Source organism: Rhincodon typus, chromosome 4 (assembly GCF_021869965.1).
Source record: "Rhincodon typus isolate 14 chromosome 4, sRhiTyp1.1, whole genome shotgun sequence".
Taxonomy (NCBI): domain Eukaryota; kingdom Metazoa; phylum Chordata; class Chondrichthyes; order Orectolobiformes; family Rhincodontidae; genus Rhincodon; species Rhincodon typus.
The window spans coordinates 93267348-93282962 of NC_063335.1; the positions used below are offsets into that span (position 1 = coordinate 93267348).

The window sequence follows — 15615 nt, forward strand, 5'->3', positions numbered from 1 at the left end:
TTGTGAATGCATTCCTTCCCTATCTTTTAGCTTTGCTTGTTACATTCTCTGTCACCTTGAACTCTCTCCCCTCCCCCCATCCCACTGGGACTGTCTGATCTTTCCAGTCTGGCAGTTAGACACACCATTGTTCTGCCATTCTCACAATCTGATCACTTAATCTGAACTATCAACATCCTTTCTCCTCCTAACACTCCAAAACCACACCCCCCTCACCCCCACTATTGCATAAATACTGTCCCCTCCACATCTTACTTCAGCTCTGATGAAGAGTCATCTAGAAAGCATTAGTTTGTTTTCTCTCTATGGATGCTGCCTGACCCGCTGTGATCTACAGCACTTTTTTCCAGCATCTGCAGTAATTCGCTCCAACAAGTTCCAACTACAAACTAATCTTGTGGGAGGTGTGGATCACGAGCAATGGCTACCAGACCAGCAGTGATAGGTGACTAGTTTGAATGATTAATTGCACAATTGTAAACAGGCAAGGGATAAGATCATAAGACCTAGGAACAGGGGTAGACAATACAGCCCCGTTGGAATGCTCCGCTATTTAATACAATCGTGGCTGATCTCCTCTCAGTCTCAACCCTTCTCTCTTGTCCACTCCTCACAATTCTTTAACCCATTACTGATTAAAAATCTATCTCCTCCTTGCATTTATTCTGGTTCTTAGTATCCTTTCACCCTGGAGTAGTGAATTCCACAGATTCATGACCCCTTGAGAGAAGTAATTCCTCCTCAACTCTACTTTACGTTTGAAACTCCTGAGCTTAAAACTAAATTGTCCCACAATGGGAAATATCCACTTTACTTCTACTTTGTCAATCCCCTTTAGCATCATACATATGTCAATTAAATCTTGTCTTATTCTTCTAACCTCTCGCAAATATAGGCAAAATTTCTGAATCTTTCCTCATTTTCCCGTGATGCCACTGGGATTTTCCCAGCAGCTGGTGGGCGCAGCCTTGTGACCCAAGCCCAGACGTTGTCTGTAAATGACTTGCCAGCAGCTGGCTAGGGAGCCTGAGAAGGCCTCCCTGTGCTTAGCCCCTTGCTGAAGCAGCTGATATCACCAGGCCACAGGCCAATTTGTGGAGGGATTCCCCAGGTAAATCCAGGCAGCAGTGGACAGAAGATTGAGATCTCTTTAGTTGGTTCCTCAAGCTCAGCATCAGCAGTCTCTCAAGTGGGGCGACATCCTCAGAAACTTGTCTGCTGCCCTTAAATGGACAGCGCTCCTCTAGGCCAGGTTTTAATTGTTGACCTCTAGGAAGCTCTCCTTAGTGGGTGTACTGTCATCAAGTGAAGCGTCAGTAAATGAAAATGGTCCCAGCCTGCAACTTTCTAAAGGTGATGAGATTTTAACTCTATAGAAAAAAATGAATTGTTTATTGTGACTCAGGTTTGGAGGACTGTGTTGTGCAATAGATTATTTTTCCTCTCAAGGTAGGCATGTTTTTACAGTCCTTTCAGATTAATGGTTCATTGCAATGCAAAATTCACCTTGGATCAACAAACCCCACAGTCAATGTTAAACTCCTTCCAATGGCTCACTTGATGGAAGCCAAAACTAACTAAGTAAACAACGAATATCATATGTCCTATTCCCAGTCTGTGATGTTCAGTTAATCTTTAGTCATTTTTAAAATGTGTCATGTTCTTGACACTGTTCATTTTATGTTCATCAGGACTGGGACACCAGAAACCAAATTTAAAAGGAAACATTAATTTATACAGCATGAGAAGAGGGTGCTGGTTGATCGTAGCATCGTCAGCATGGAGAAACAGCAGGATTTGCTAACTGTCAATACTGGCAAGCTGATTAGCCTCAAATCAGACAGGTCAAGGTAAACTGTAATTAATAAGTGTTTGTCATGGGGAATGCAGTATAGATTCACGGTCTCCAGAACATTTTCTCAATAAAAAGAGGTGCAATATATACACACAGAATTTTTACCGACACAGAACGGGTACTGTAGTGAATATATGTGGCTTCTGGCACAGACTAATGAAATGCACTGTGGAGCCAAATAATAGTCTTAAATTGGTTTCTGGTGCATTTCTGAGCACCAATTGCATTACTGAGAAATGTTGTCCAATAGCAGAATTATATCTAATGCTGGACCTTATGATCAGAGTTTTACAAATATGGGCTGCTTGTGTATGATCAACATATTGTCTGTTATGTGTTGTTTAGGCCAGTTAGCCTAAATGAATGTTGTGGGGAAAATGGTAAAGTTCACCATTAAAGAGGTTAGAAGTAGGCATGTAGAACGAAGTAATCAAGAAGAGTCAGCATGATGTTGTGAAAAAGAAATCATCTTTAACTCATTTATTGGAATTTTTTAAAGAGGTAACATGCACTATTGATAAAGGGAAGCATGGAAACATACTGTATTTAGATTTCCAGAAGGCACTTGGCAAGGTGTTATATTAAGGTTCATTGACATGGGAGGTGACATGTTAGTACAGATAGAAGATTGACCTGTTTACAGAAAGCAGAGTATGCATAAAATAAGTCTTTTTCTGATTAGCAGGAGGTGAGAACTGGAGTTCTGCAGGGTTCTGCCGGGGAGGAAAAGCATAGTAGCTAAAATTACAGATTAGAGAAAGATAGATCAGAAGGTGTGAAGAAGATATAAAGAAGATGTTATAAATAAGATATCTGCAGACTGGCATAAATATGGGGGTTGACTGAGTATGCCATAAACTTGCAGATAAAGTATGGTGTGGGAAAATGGGAAGTCATTCAATTTGGCAGGACAAATAAAAAAGTAAAGCATTACTGAAATGGGGAACGACAACAGAATGCTAAGGTTCTGTGGGATCCAGGTGTTGTAATGCATGAGTCACAACATGTTATTCATATATAACAAGGAATTTAGAACGTTAATGGAATACTCTCCTTTATTATGAGTGGAATTGAACACAAAAGTAAGGACATTATGCTGCAATTATGCATTAATCATTGGAGAGATCACATCCTCAATACCCTGAGCCATTTTGGTTTGTTTATCTAAAGCATTGGAGATGGTTCAGAGGAGAGTTACTAGATTGATACCCGACGTGAGCTGGTTGCCTTATGATTAAAGACTGGATTTGTTTTCATTGGAATTTAAAAGAATGAAGGGGGACTTAATTGAAGTATATAAGGCTTGAATGGACTTAACAGGGTGGATGTGGAAAGGATATGTTTTCTTGTGGGTGAGCCCAGAACTAGGGAAAAGTGTTTAAAAATTTTGGGGTAACCTTGTTAACACAGATATGAGGAGATTTTTACTTTCTCTCAGAGGGTTGTGTTGCTCTGGAACTCTGCCTCAGAAAGCAGTGGAGGCAGGGTCATTGAATATTTTCAAGTAGGAGGTAGATACATTCTCGCAAGACAAGCGAATCAAAGGTTATTGGGGGTAGACGGGGACGTGGAATTCAAAACACAAATAAATTAGCAGGATGTATTGATCATGCAGCAGGCTCAAAGGGCCAAATGGCTTATGTCAGCACTTAAATTGTGTGTTCATATGTTGTTAGAAATAAAAATCTATCCATTTCAATTTCAAATACCCCAAAATTATTCAAATTAAACTTATACTTCACGCTGTTTTGTATTTTTTCACTCAGAATTGGGGCAATGACCTTGATATTACAGCTAGAATGGCCTTTGCCTAATGCAAATGAAAATGATAGATTATCTCGCATTTTCATTGTAATGGTGAAAGGTTTCCATTTTCCCACTTGCTATCCAGCTGAACTATGTTTGTTTCAATTATCACAGCAGCCTGATAGCTCTCTTGCACATTAGACAGCAAAGAAAAATGCAGTATTCCACAGGCCTAAAGTGCAAACCACGACAGTGTTTTGCAACGTAATTTCCTGAATTTTTTTTGTTGTCCTCAATATAAATGTATGAAGCTGAATGTGTTGGACCATGTATGATTACAGTAAAATACTAGCCTATCCATTCAGCAGAAGGACATCTCACCATTGCTATTTAAAGAATGGTTAACAAGTTGCAGTTTGGTTGCTAGGTACTCTCTGATCACTGTTTTATAGTTAATGGAACTGCTTTGTGTTTTGCTGAGTCGTTTAAAGTTGGGTGAAGTCTGCAGACAGTCATGCTACACTTAAAAAAAAGGTCTTGGTTGTATCTATGAGTTTAAGGCATATTGCTGATTCCCAGTCAGTGCATCATAATTTCAGTGCCCGTTGGCTTCAGCATGAGCAGATGAAGCAGCAGGGACAGTAAATAAGAAAATATCCTATTTGTATATGACTTAAGCTAAATGATGGGGTCAATGAGTCTGGGAGCTAATTGCCGAATGTTATTAATGCGGGTTTTTATGACCTATAGAAACAGATGTTCAAGAGCCAGAACAAGTCAAGATCTTTAGAAGTAAAACTGTACCAGCAGAATGGCAGGTTTTTTGTTTAGTTTGTACAAGTTTCCAGAATGTGAGACTTGGGGAAAAAAAACTCCAGGCAATCAGATTAAGAAAGAGGTCTCCAAGCTTTCAGAGCTGAATTTAAGTCTTCAGCTGTATTACATCAGGACGGCTTAAAATAGTCAGTGCATAACTCCGTATTCAGGTGTCTCCGGGAGGAAGTGAGTGAATGATGTCAATTCATATGTGCAGAAAATCAGCTGAGTAATAAATCTTAAAGTGAAGACGGGGAGGTGATACTTTACAAGAGACTGAATATCTGCAAAGCATATTGCTGAGAAGAAGATTGAATCATTCAAATTGTCACATATATATAATTTTGTGTAACTTGACTTTTATTGAAAGTATATTGGCAGCTCACAGTGTCCAGCTTTACTAGGCCTTCACATTACCACATCGGTGCCTGACCAGAAGCAAGTTTCTTGAGTATCTTGAGAAAGGCACAAGGATTGGGTTGTAGTAGAATGCATAGAGTGCGGTAAATTCAGGAAGTGTATGCTTATACAATCTGCAGCAGCATGTGTGAGATGTGTGTGTGCTAACTACATAAGAGTAAGTTAACCCATGAATGTGGAGTATGATATGAGATTATTGGCATTGGGGAAGGGAGAATAGAAGCTATGTCCTCGAGTAGTACTTGAGAAAGTGATGGTGAGGTCATATTTTAAATTACAGTAACCGATTTCCTGTAGACTGACCCATAATGACATTAGAAAGAGAGTTCCAGGATTTTGCCCCAAAGATACTGAAGGAAAGGCAATTTATTTGCTAAATCTGGATGATAAACTGCATGGAGGAGAGCTTGCAGGTGGTGAAGTTCCTATGCACCTGCTGCCTTTGTCTGTCTGGGTTTGGTGGCCATGGGGTTTGAAGGGGCTGTTTAAAGAGATTCAAGAATTTCTGCAGTGCATCTTGTATGCTACTCAGTGTCAGTGGTGGGGGGAGTGGATGTTTGTGGATGTGGTACCAATCAAGTGGACTGCTTTGTTCTGGATAGTGTCAAGCTTCTTCAGTGTTCTTGGATCTGCACTCATCCAGGCAAGTGAGGAGTATTCCATCACACTTCAGTTTCATCCTTGTAGATGGTAGGCAGACGTTGGGGAGTTTAAGTTACTCACTGCGTTACACTCTGACCTGCTGTCGCTTTCAAGATACTTATACGGCTAGTCCTGTTTATTTTCTGGTCAATGGCAAACCTGAAAAGGTTGATAGTAGGGGATTCAGTGATGACAAAACTATTGAATGTCAAGTGGGGTTAAAATTGTATCAGAGATAGTAGGAACTGCAGATGTTGGAAAATCTGAGATAACAAGGTGTAGAGATGGATGAACACAGCAGGCCAAGCAGCATCAGAGGAGCAGGAAGGCTGACGTTTCGGGCCTAGACCTTGGTTAGATGCTGTGTTATTGGAGCTAGCCATTGCCTGCACTTGTGTGGCACTCATGTTACTTGCCATTTGTCAGTCAAAAACCTGGATATTGAGCAGGTCTCATTGCATTTGGACATGGACTGGTGCTGAACATTGTGCATCATCAGAAAACATCCTCACTTCCAACTTTATGATGGAAGGATAGTCATGCATGAAGCAGCTAAAGATGGTTGGTCAAGAATACTATCTTGAGGAACACCTGCAGAAATGTCCAGGATTTGAGATGACTGACCTCCAAAACCACAACAATATTTCGTTAGCACATATGACACTAACCAGTGGAGTTTTCCTCCTGATTCCACTGATTCCAGTGTTGATGTGGCTCCTTCATGCCACACTCAGTCTAATGTGGCCTTGATGTCAAGGGCAGTTACTCTCACCTCACCTCTGGAATTCAGCTCTTTTGTCCATATCTGATCAAGCCTGTAATGAAGTTGGGAGCTGAGTGGCCCTGGCAGAACTAAAACTGGGCATCACTGAGCAGGTTGTGGCTGAACAAGTGCAACTTGACAGCACTGTTGATGTCTCCTTCCAAGAATTTACTGATGATCGAAAGTAGAGTAGCAATTAATTATGGGCAGTAATTAGCCCATTTGTATTTCTCCTGATCTCTGTGGCAGACCAGGACATACCTGGGTAATACTCCACATTGTCAGATAAATGCCAGTGTTGTATTTGTACTGGAACAGCTAGGCTAGGGGAGTGGCAAGTTCTGGAGCACAAGTCTTCACTACTGTTGCTGGAATATTGTCTAGGAGCATAGCTTTTGCAGTATCCAGTGCCTCAGCTGTTTCTTGGTATCATATGAAGTGAATAAAATTGGCTGACGACTGGTATCTTTGATACTGGGGACCTATGGAGGAGGCCGAGATGGATCATCCACTCAGCACTTTGGTTGAAGACTATTACAAATGCTTCAACTTTATTCTTAACACTGATGTACTGGGCTTTTCTAAGATTGAGATTTGTGGGGCCTCATCCTCTAATGAGTTGCTTCACTGTCCATCAGTATTCATGATAGATGTGGCAGGACTGCAAAGCTTGGGGCTGATCCATTGGTTGTAGAGTTGCTTAATGCTGTCTATCACTTGCTGCTTATGCTTTTTGACATGCAAGTAGTCCTGTTTACCAGCTTCACCAGGTTGGCATCTTATTTTGCTATGCCCTCCTGCACTCTTTGTTGAACCAGGGTTTATCCCTCGCTTGATTGTAATAGTAAATGAGCAAATGCCAAACCAAGAAAATCTAGATTGTGTTGGAGTACAATTCAGCACTTCATAGATGTTGAGTCTTGAGTTGCTAGATCTGTTAAAAGTTTATCCCATTTGCCATGTTGATAATGCTACACAACATGATGTAAGGTATTCTCAATGTAAACCCTGGACTTTTCCCCACAAAGATTCTATGATGATCACTCTCTCTGATCCTGTCATGGACAGATGCATCCATGTCAGGTAGGTTGGTGAGGATGAGGTAATGAATGTTTTCACTTCTTATTGGCTCCCTTATCACCAGGCACAGAGCTAGTGTAACAACTATGCCCTTTAGGATTCAACCAGCTCAGTCAGTATGGCACTGCCAAACCACTTTTCGTACTTGACATTGGTTTGTGATGCACCTAGTTCACTTATAACAGGATGGCACTTAAAAATGAATCTGTTTCTATTGACCACCCTGAACTTCCAATAGCACAGTGACCGTGTTGGCATACCCACACAATTAAATCCAACTCTGTATCTCTAAGTTACCATTTCCTTCTAACCACTTGTCTATAGGGCTTCTTGGTCCACTGTGGACCCAGGTCATCTCTCCTTCTGTCCACTTCCAAAACCTATCAGAAAATCCAGGGTCTTACACCTTGCTGTGTTGAGACAGCTTCATTGTAGGCAGTCTGTGCCATGAAGTACTTGTTGCACTTAGAATACACTTCACCTTCAAGGAGGTGCAGGCTAGCTTTGAGTGATGCTAGCCTGGTCTTAACCTGGACCTCTTGCTGAGATCAGCGCTGGGCTGCATTCCACTATTATTTAAATTAGCAATCAGCACAAAGTTTGCATGCAGCCCAGAATACTATGAACTGGAGCAGCTTAATCATGCATCACAAACTTGTGCTTACTTACAGGGCTTTGGAACATAGGGTATTATCAATATTGTGGCCATATCTGTAGTTATTATAACAAGATCAGCCAGGTGAACCTCATAGAATATGAGTTCCTTGATTGGGGCTGTTAACCTGGTCCAATCAGGGAGCCCTGGCTGACACGACATAAACAGGAGTGTAGAGGTTCTGTTCACTCTGACAGCTGGCTCTGAGGGAGACGGATCAGTGTCAAGAACTCTCCACTTGTAAATAAAGGGTGACTTGGTGATGGGATACCTGCCTCTGTGGAGTTTTTTCAATATCCTTTTGACCTCAAACAATTGACAACTTTAAAATAATGAAGGGATCAGATAAATTTCCAGTAGATTATTTAAAATTGTTTGAGAGTGCCTCACACAGAATTATATTGACCTCAAACAGTGTGTTCAGATGCCAGGAAGTAATGCATTTCATCAAGAATTGTCTGTCATTTTCTAGAATATACTGCCAAAATGTGAACTCAGTAAGTTGTTCCAGTAGACACTTGATGTGAGACGAGACATTTCCAATTATAGAAGGTAGGCAGTGAGTTATTTGTGATTCTGAGGAGCTTTGGACATCTGATAAATCCTTGAGCCTTGTTTGATTACTCTGGTGAATCAGATAAACTTCCTAGAGCTATTCCTGAACTAACCACAGATTATTGTTTCCTGTTGTGTATCTGGCTCTTCAAGTGATTATGTGGTATAGGGAGGGGGAATGGCATACACAGTGGTATTGTTGTCTTATTGCAATGAGCTTAATCAGTTAAATAATCTTGATTTGTCCTTCTTTGCGAATTTGTAAGTTTTTCCATTCATCTGGTATGGAAGCACTTAATATGGTGACTGTGTCTTTTAAACCAATGTTTATTGCATTCCTATTAGTTTTGTTGATTTTAGACTGCCCAGATCAGAAAACTCTCAGTTTCTGATTGTACCTTGTCATCTGATCTCAGTTTATTTGAGAACCTAGCTCATGCAATTGACCTCAGCTTCACTAGTTTGGAGAAATAGAGGGGGAAGTCAGTCTGAAAGCTATAAAGTTACTCCTGCTGTAAAAAATACATGTCTAGAATGGTCTTCCAATAAAAGAGTTGTTGAAATTGACAGATTTTTGTTAGGCAAAAATATCAATGATAAGAATCAAACTGGGATAGATGGGGCTGGGGATACAGATAAATTACAAGCTAACTAAATGACAGATGATGCTCAAGGAGCTGAATGACATACGTACTGCTGTTTCTATGTAGAAATTGAATAAGGGCAAATCAAGGTCAGTTGAAATGTCAAGCCTATTTGAAGAGCCTGGTGAGTGTCTGGAGAAAGGCATGAGGCCAGTGAGTACAAAGACATGAGGACAATGAGCACATTTGGAACTGTACTCAAGAAGAAAAGACAACCAGAAATTAAAATTATGCAAAAGAAAAACATAAATGAAGCTATAAAAATTGAGCTTGAACTTACACGTACATAAGTTGACAGTAGTAGTATTAATTTTTAAAATCTGTAATTTCCCTTGAGGTTCTGTGTCAAGTGGCATTTTTCCATTGTATGAGCAACCCTGCATCTTCTCATCAAGGAAGCATTCTTCACCTGTCAATTCAAGGAGTGTAACTACTTCCACTGTTGCTTCTGTTTCGGCATTCTGCACTTGCGAAATACTGTGGAATATTTCTCATATTTAAAGTTCAGTCTGCATGGAAACCTTTTTTATGAGTTCTCCCAATTAGAGTTACTTGACGGGAATCAGGACAGGAAATTTGTCAGATTGCTAGCACCCTGTGACCCAGGCGATATTGAAGTTAAGTATTTAGCATGTGTCATTTGTCCATTTTAGTTTGTCTTGCAGGAAGAAAACGTAATCCTTTCATCACATGTAGGATGCTACATGGCACTGCTAAATTTATCTTCCATTATTCTGATGCCGTGCTTCTAACCTTACAGTCACAGTTTAATTTGAAGTTCAGTTCTAGATTCCATCAGAGGGAAGAGGGTGAAATTAATCTACATCAGTAGCGTGAATTGGGTTCGAAGTGAATTGGCAACCTGTTTTAAAATCCATCTGATTTTCTTTACCATTCAAGTCAACAAAATGTATAATACAGCATGATATGAAATGAATTATGAATTCACTATTGATGAAGAAAAATTATACCCCAACTTTTCTACATTAGTTACTACTACATTTGACTTTGCAGCACTTCTTTTCCATTTAGGAGATGGAAGAGCCCAACCTTCTCTAGATTTTCCTGATCATAACATATAGAAAGCCGGATAATTTTTGTTCATCTTTGGGTAACCAGTATGTTCTTTTATCAGTGAACACATGTTTTCACTCAGAAGTCAAACTAAATGACATCTTATTTGTAATTTTTGTCTTGTGGCTATTTTTCAAACAACAAAACTAAAACATAAAGCAAGTTCAACAGCAATGTTATAATGTGACAGCATCAACACTTTACAATGGGCTTTGCAGCTGAGTAAACACCTCCACTGACATTCGAATAGAAAAATACTCTCAATTACTACTGTTTCTCTCTATAATCTCTCAATCACTGCCCGCCTGTTTTGTTCTCTGTAATCTCTTTCAATTTAGTGGTCTTACCTCTTATAAATTTCCTCTATCAATTATTTTAATGCAGGTATTAGCTCATTAAACCAAATCCTACTTTAAAGCTGCAAGTAATGCAGCATTATATAATAGCATCAAACAATTATCCATTAATTTCTAGGGTCATATTGACTGCAATCTTGACATTTCACATCCTACAGATATGGTCATGGCCATGGTGTGAACAAGCCAACATTCATGATTTTAAATACGTACATACAACACTGAAGACCAATTAACTGTTTAGTTTCCAACAGGAGGTGAAAACTTGCACCCTCATGTATTACAATCATAGATCATTTGAAACACCAGAGAAGGCCATTTGACCCATTCTGCCCATGCTCATTGATGAAGAGCTAGCCAGCCTAATCCCAACTTCTTGCACTTGATCCATCGCCCTACAGTTTATGGGCTCTTCAAATAGATATTCCAAGTCCTTCTTAAATGTGGTGAGAGTTCTCTACCACCCTTTAAAGCAGGGAGCTCCAGTTCCCATTATCTTCACATAATCACACTCAGAATCAGGTAAAAGGGAGATTGATAATGTCCTTCAAGGGGGGCTGCATACAAAAATCACACCCAAATGACATGCCAACATTTTAATGATGCAGTGAAGGTAGAATCATGCAGCACAAAAGGAGGCTATTTGGCCATTGTGTCTGTGCCAGCTCTTTGAAAAAGCTGTACCACTGCTCCTTAGCCCTGGAGTTCTTTTATATTCATATACATCCAATTCCATTGTGAAAGTTTTATCCTTTCAAGCAATTTATTCAAGAACTTGCTGTGAAGATATAAAAATTTCCTTTCCTTTTTTTACCAGCCATCTCTATCCTATTTCCATTGTTTTCTGCCCACATCTCGCCAATACTTTCTCTACTTTGTGAAAATATCTCATAAGTTTGAACAGCCCATTTTAAATCGCTGTTGGACATTTCTAAATACAAATCACACCATCACATTTCCATCCTACAAAAATCACAGAAAAAGGCTTTGGGCGATCAAACTTTGAGGGGGACGATGTCCCTTTAAGTGAACCAATGAAAGAGGATCCAATGGCATCTCATCCACCTTTAAGAGACTAGACAAAAGCCAGGAATGAATGAATGGACACTCACGACAGTAATCACAGTCACCGATTTGAGTTCCTCAGCTGCACTTCCGATTTATTGTTTCCAATGCAAACTCCTCACTTTTAACACATTGGAAAAAAAACACACAAAATGCAGCTTGCACAAATTGAATTTAAACTGACTCAGAAACATTAATGTGCAAGACGCCATTAGCTGCAATTAGGCTCAGAGACAACACTACGGAGAGGGAAAAATGTTTAATTGAACAGAAATTTTAAAAGATGTTGTTTTAAAATAAATGATAATTGCGTCGAACTGTAAACCCAACAAGATGGAACACGATATCACATAATCTTTACATTTTTTAGAGTATAAAGGAAATTGACAATATTTCACAAGTTTAAAAAAAGACAACTGCTCTTACTTGTGGTGTTGTATTTAACCCCATTGAAATACTCGGGGCAAGGTCTCGCTACAAGCTGTCCTGCTTTTGTCCTCGGCCAGCAAGTTCCTATCTGATCGGTTGTTGAATTACAATAAATACCTTGGGAAGAAGTTATGAAAATATAGAATTAAAATAAGAAACTACAGCAGGGAATGAAGAACAATTAAACAAATGAACATATGCTAAAAATCCACACGTCTACGAGGTGTTACACTGTCCTACCAGTGAGGTCCACAATCGGGATGGGGTCAGGTTCATAGAAATGGTCTTGGAAGAGGTCTATCAGGCTGCAGTTGGGATCAAACTCGTCGATGATGATCTGAAAGATTGTCGAGTCCATGTTGCAGGTTTTGCCGGTGTGTGTGTGTGTGTGTACTGTGTTCTGTCTCTCGGTGCTGCTATTTCAGCGGCTCTCTCCTCTCTCTGCCTTCCCTAAGATGTGCTTCTTGGTTTAAAACCTCACCTCTCTGTTAGATTCGCTCCACCTCTGTGGCCAATGGGAACGCAGCAGCTGCCCACGCCTGATCAAATATATCGGTGATTTGAGTGGTTTGCTCCGAATTCCGGCTACTTCCCTACTTATCCATAAGTGTTATTCTTTCCATCGCAATCTTTAGTCGCTCTTCCGTCTATGTTCACCTGTCTATGCGCCGATCTATTTCCTCTTCCTTACATACGGTCTACAGACCGCTCTGACTCCATCCCTTTCAATTTCCCCCCTCTGTCTCTGTCAGCGCCCCCCTCTCCATGTCTCCGTCGGTCTTGGGTCGCTCTCCTCGTCCCATCGCTTTATCTTTTTTTTGTCTTTCTTTTTTGCGCAATCTATTTCAGCTTATCTCTATTTGTTGGTCCTTCCTCTGTTTATAACTCTTCTTCAGTTTTTCACCTATTGTTTCTGCTGCTGTGGCTTTTTTCCCCGTCTGTTACTCCTCCTTTGTTTCTCAGTGTTTCTTTACCTTTTACTTTCTTGATTTTTCTTTTGCTCTCTATTTGTCTCCTGCTCTGAGCATTTATCTTGATTTCAGCATCACTCTATCTCTGATTTTTAATGTCTTACTCTTGGCATCTGTTTCTCTCCAGCTCACTGCCAGAATTTCTGTCTCTTATACTCTGGGCCTTTTTCATTTTTTGTCATTATTTGCATCTGTTGCTTTCTCGGTGTCTCTTACTCTCAGTGTCTCTGAATCTTGCTCTTGATCTACACCTGATTCTTTCTCTTAGGGTCTCTCTCCCTTGCTCCCAATCGGTATGCTCTGACACTTGCTTTCTCTCGACCTCTCTCCCTTGCTATTACTGTCACTGAAATGGTTGGAAACAGCACAATAAGACACACCAAGCCAGCAATTTTGTCCCCTTTTTGAAAGGATAAGAATGGTTTTGACCTCAGCCTTTACAATGAAACTCTAAATATCTTGCATGCATTTCCACAATTTATTAATTTAGTGTTCCTGCCAGCAGTTGATTTCCACTTATTATACATCTTCAATATTTCTCTCTTGAGTCCCTGTCTGTCTTTGTCTCTTGCTGTCTATCTGTACCTCTTTGCCTCATACACTCTCTCTCTCTCTCATTATCTCAAATTCTTTTTCTCTCCCCGTCTGTTTCTTGCATTCTGTCAATGTTTTGCTTTCTCTTGGTACTTCTCTGCCTTACTCCCTATGTCTAACTCTGTCTCTTGTTTACTTTATGTTTTCTTGGTGCTTCACTTGCTCACTATTTGTATATTCCCGTCTGTTGCTACCTATTTGTGTTTCCCTGTCCATTGCTCTCCCTCAGTAACTGCCTTTTGCTCCTTATCTGTCCTTCTCCATCTTTTGCTGCTTCTTTCCCTCTTTTATCTATCTGTCTCTCCTCGACACTTGTTCTCCCTCTGTATTTCTCTCTCTTTCAGTATCTCCGTATCTTTTCCTTTGGCTTCTCTCTCCCTTTTATCACTTGGAATTTTTTTTACTCCCAGGAAACAAATACAACTCCAACAAACATACCATGGATTGTCAATAGACATTACAAGTGGATGAGAGATCAGCCCAGGCTGCTGATTTATATACAGTGCCGTAAAACTCTGGCTTTCTATTTGATTTTGGCCTGCCAACCATCTGAAGGTAATTATACTGGTACTTGAAAATGGGACTTTTGGATTAGAATGAAATTTAACACTGTGTCAACCAGGGCTTATTTGGTAACTCTTTTGTTTCTGAGTTACAAGTTTGTGGGCTGACTTTAGTGAACCTTGGTGTTGAAGGATGCGCTGTACTGTTGGAGTCATGCTTTGTGAATGTAATTTTTACACAGGTGGACTGAAAAGATCACTTGGTACTATTTCAAACAAGAGCAAGCCTTGCCAATATTTATTCCTAATCTGACATCTAACAGCAGATTATCTAATCATGTTGACATTGCTATTTCCAGGACCTCGCTGCATGTAAAATGCAGTCATGTTTCCTTACATTGAAACAGTTTCTACACTTCTAAAATAGACTTAATAGGCTGCAAAATACTTTAGGATGTTCTGAGGTCTTTCTTTCCTTTAATTGGAATGTTTGGATAACTTCTGTAATGATTTAACAAGTAAATTTGTTGCGCTTGAGGTGACTGTGCATAGAAATCAGAAGGACCTATGTCTGATTGGTCCATAGAAGTAAATCAATGATGTACATAATTTTATACAAACTATTTGGCATGTTCTTAGAAATAGATTTGGAGTACTATTTATTCATTTATTTAAAGCTGCTCTAGGGGATAGAAACAACTTGTTAGAAGATTGGGGTCTGTACTTGAACTCCAAGGATGCTAAACCCAAGAAGAGATGCAATGGTACATTAGGTTCAAATTGCTGGTGAGTTTTTCCACGATGGATGCTAAGTTAAAAAAATACTCTCAGTTAAGACATTGCCCTTAATAAGTAATGAACAAAAAAATGAACAAGCAATGCCTGCAATGACTTGGGAATTTAAACAAAAAATGCATCACAATGAGTAAAATACTTCTGAAGTTAATACCTATAATAATATCACACATTTAGAGACATAGAAAACAGAAGCAATGGTAGACCATTCAGACCACTGAGTCTGCTGTGCCATTCACTATGAACATGGCTAATCCTCAATCTGAATTCCTTACTCCAGATCTCTCCATGTCAGGAAATTAAACTTTTCTAAAAATATGTTCAGTGTCTTGACCTGCATAGCCTTATGTCAAAGAAATTTCTAAAGGGTCACCAGATGTTTCCTCATACCAGTCCTAAACGTCCTGAAACCCTTTATTCTAGATCACACCACATCACCTCCCCAGAAAGGGGCAACGTTATTCCTACCTACATTTTGTCCGGTCCTGTCAGAATTTTGCATCTTTCTATGAGATTGCTCTCATTCTGCTGAACATCAGTGAATCCAAGCCTGACCTCTCCTGAGGTGCATAATCCTCATATGCCAACAAGGAATCCACCTAATGAACCTTCACTGCACTTGCTCTATGTCAAGTTTATCTTTTCTTCGGTA

General features: G+C 39.9%; 1 protein-coding gene across 1 annotated transcript in view; it reads right to left on the reverse strand.

Annotated features, from left to right (window-relative positions):
• The window catches only part of LOC109935666 (corticotropin-releasing factor receptor 2), a 144378-nt gene extending 131920 nt beyond the window's left edge, over window positions 1-12458 (reverse strand). Inside the window, exons 1-2 of the mRNA XM_048595924.1 lie at window positions 12341-12458; window positions 12098-12217 (exon numbers count right to left, since the gene is read on the reverse strand). Coding sequence (XP_048451881.1) covers window positions 12098-12217; window positions 12341-12458 — 238 coding nt within the window. The remainder of the gene's footprint in view (window positions 1-12097; window positions 12218-12340) is intronic.
• Between the last annotated feature and the right edge of the window lie 3157 nt (window positions 12459-15615).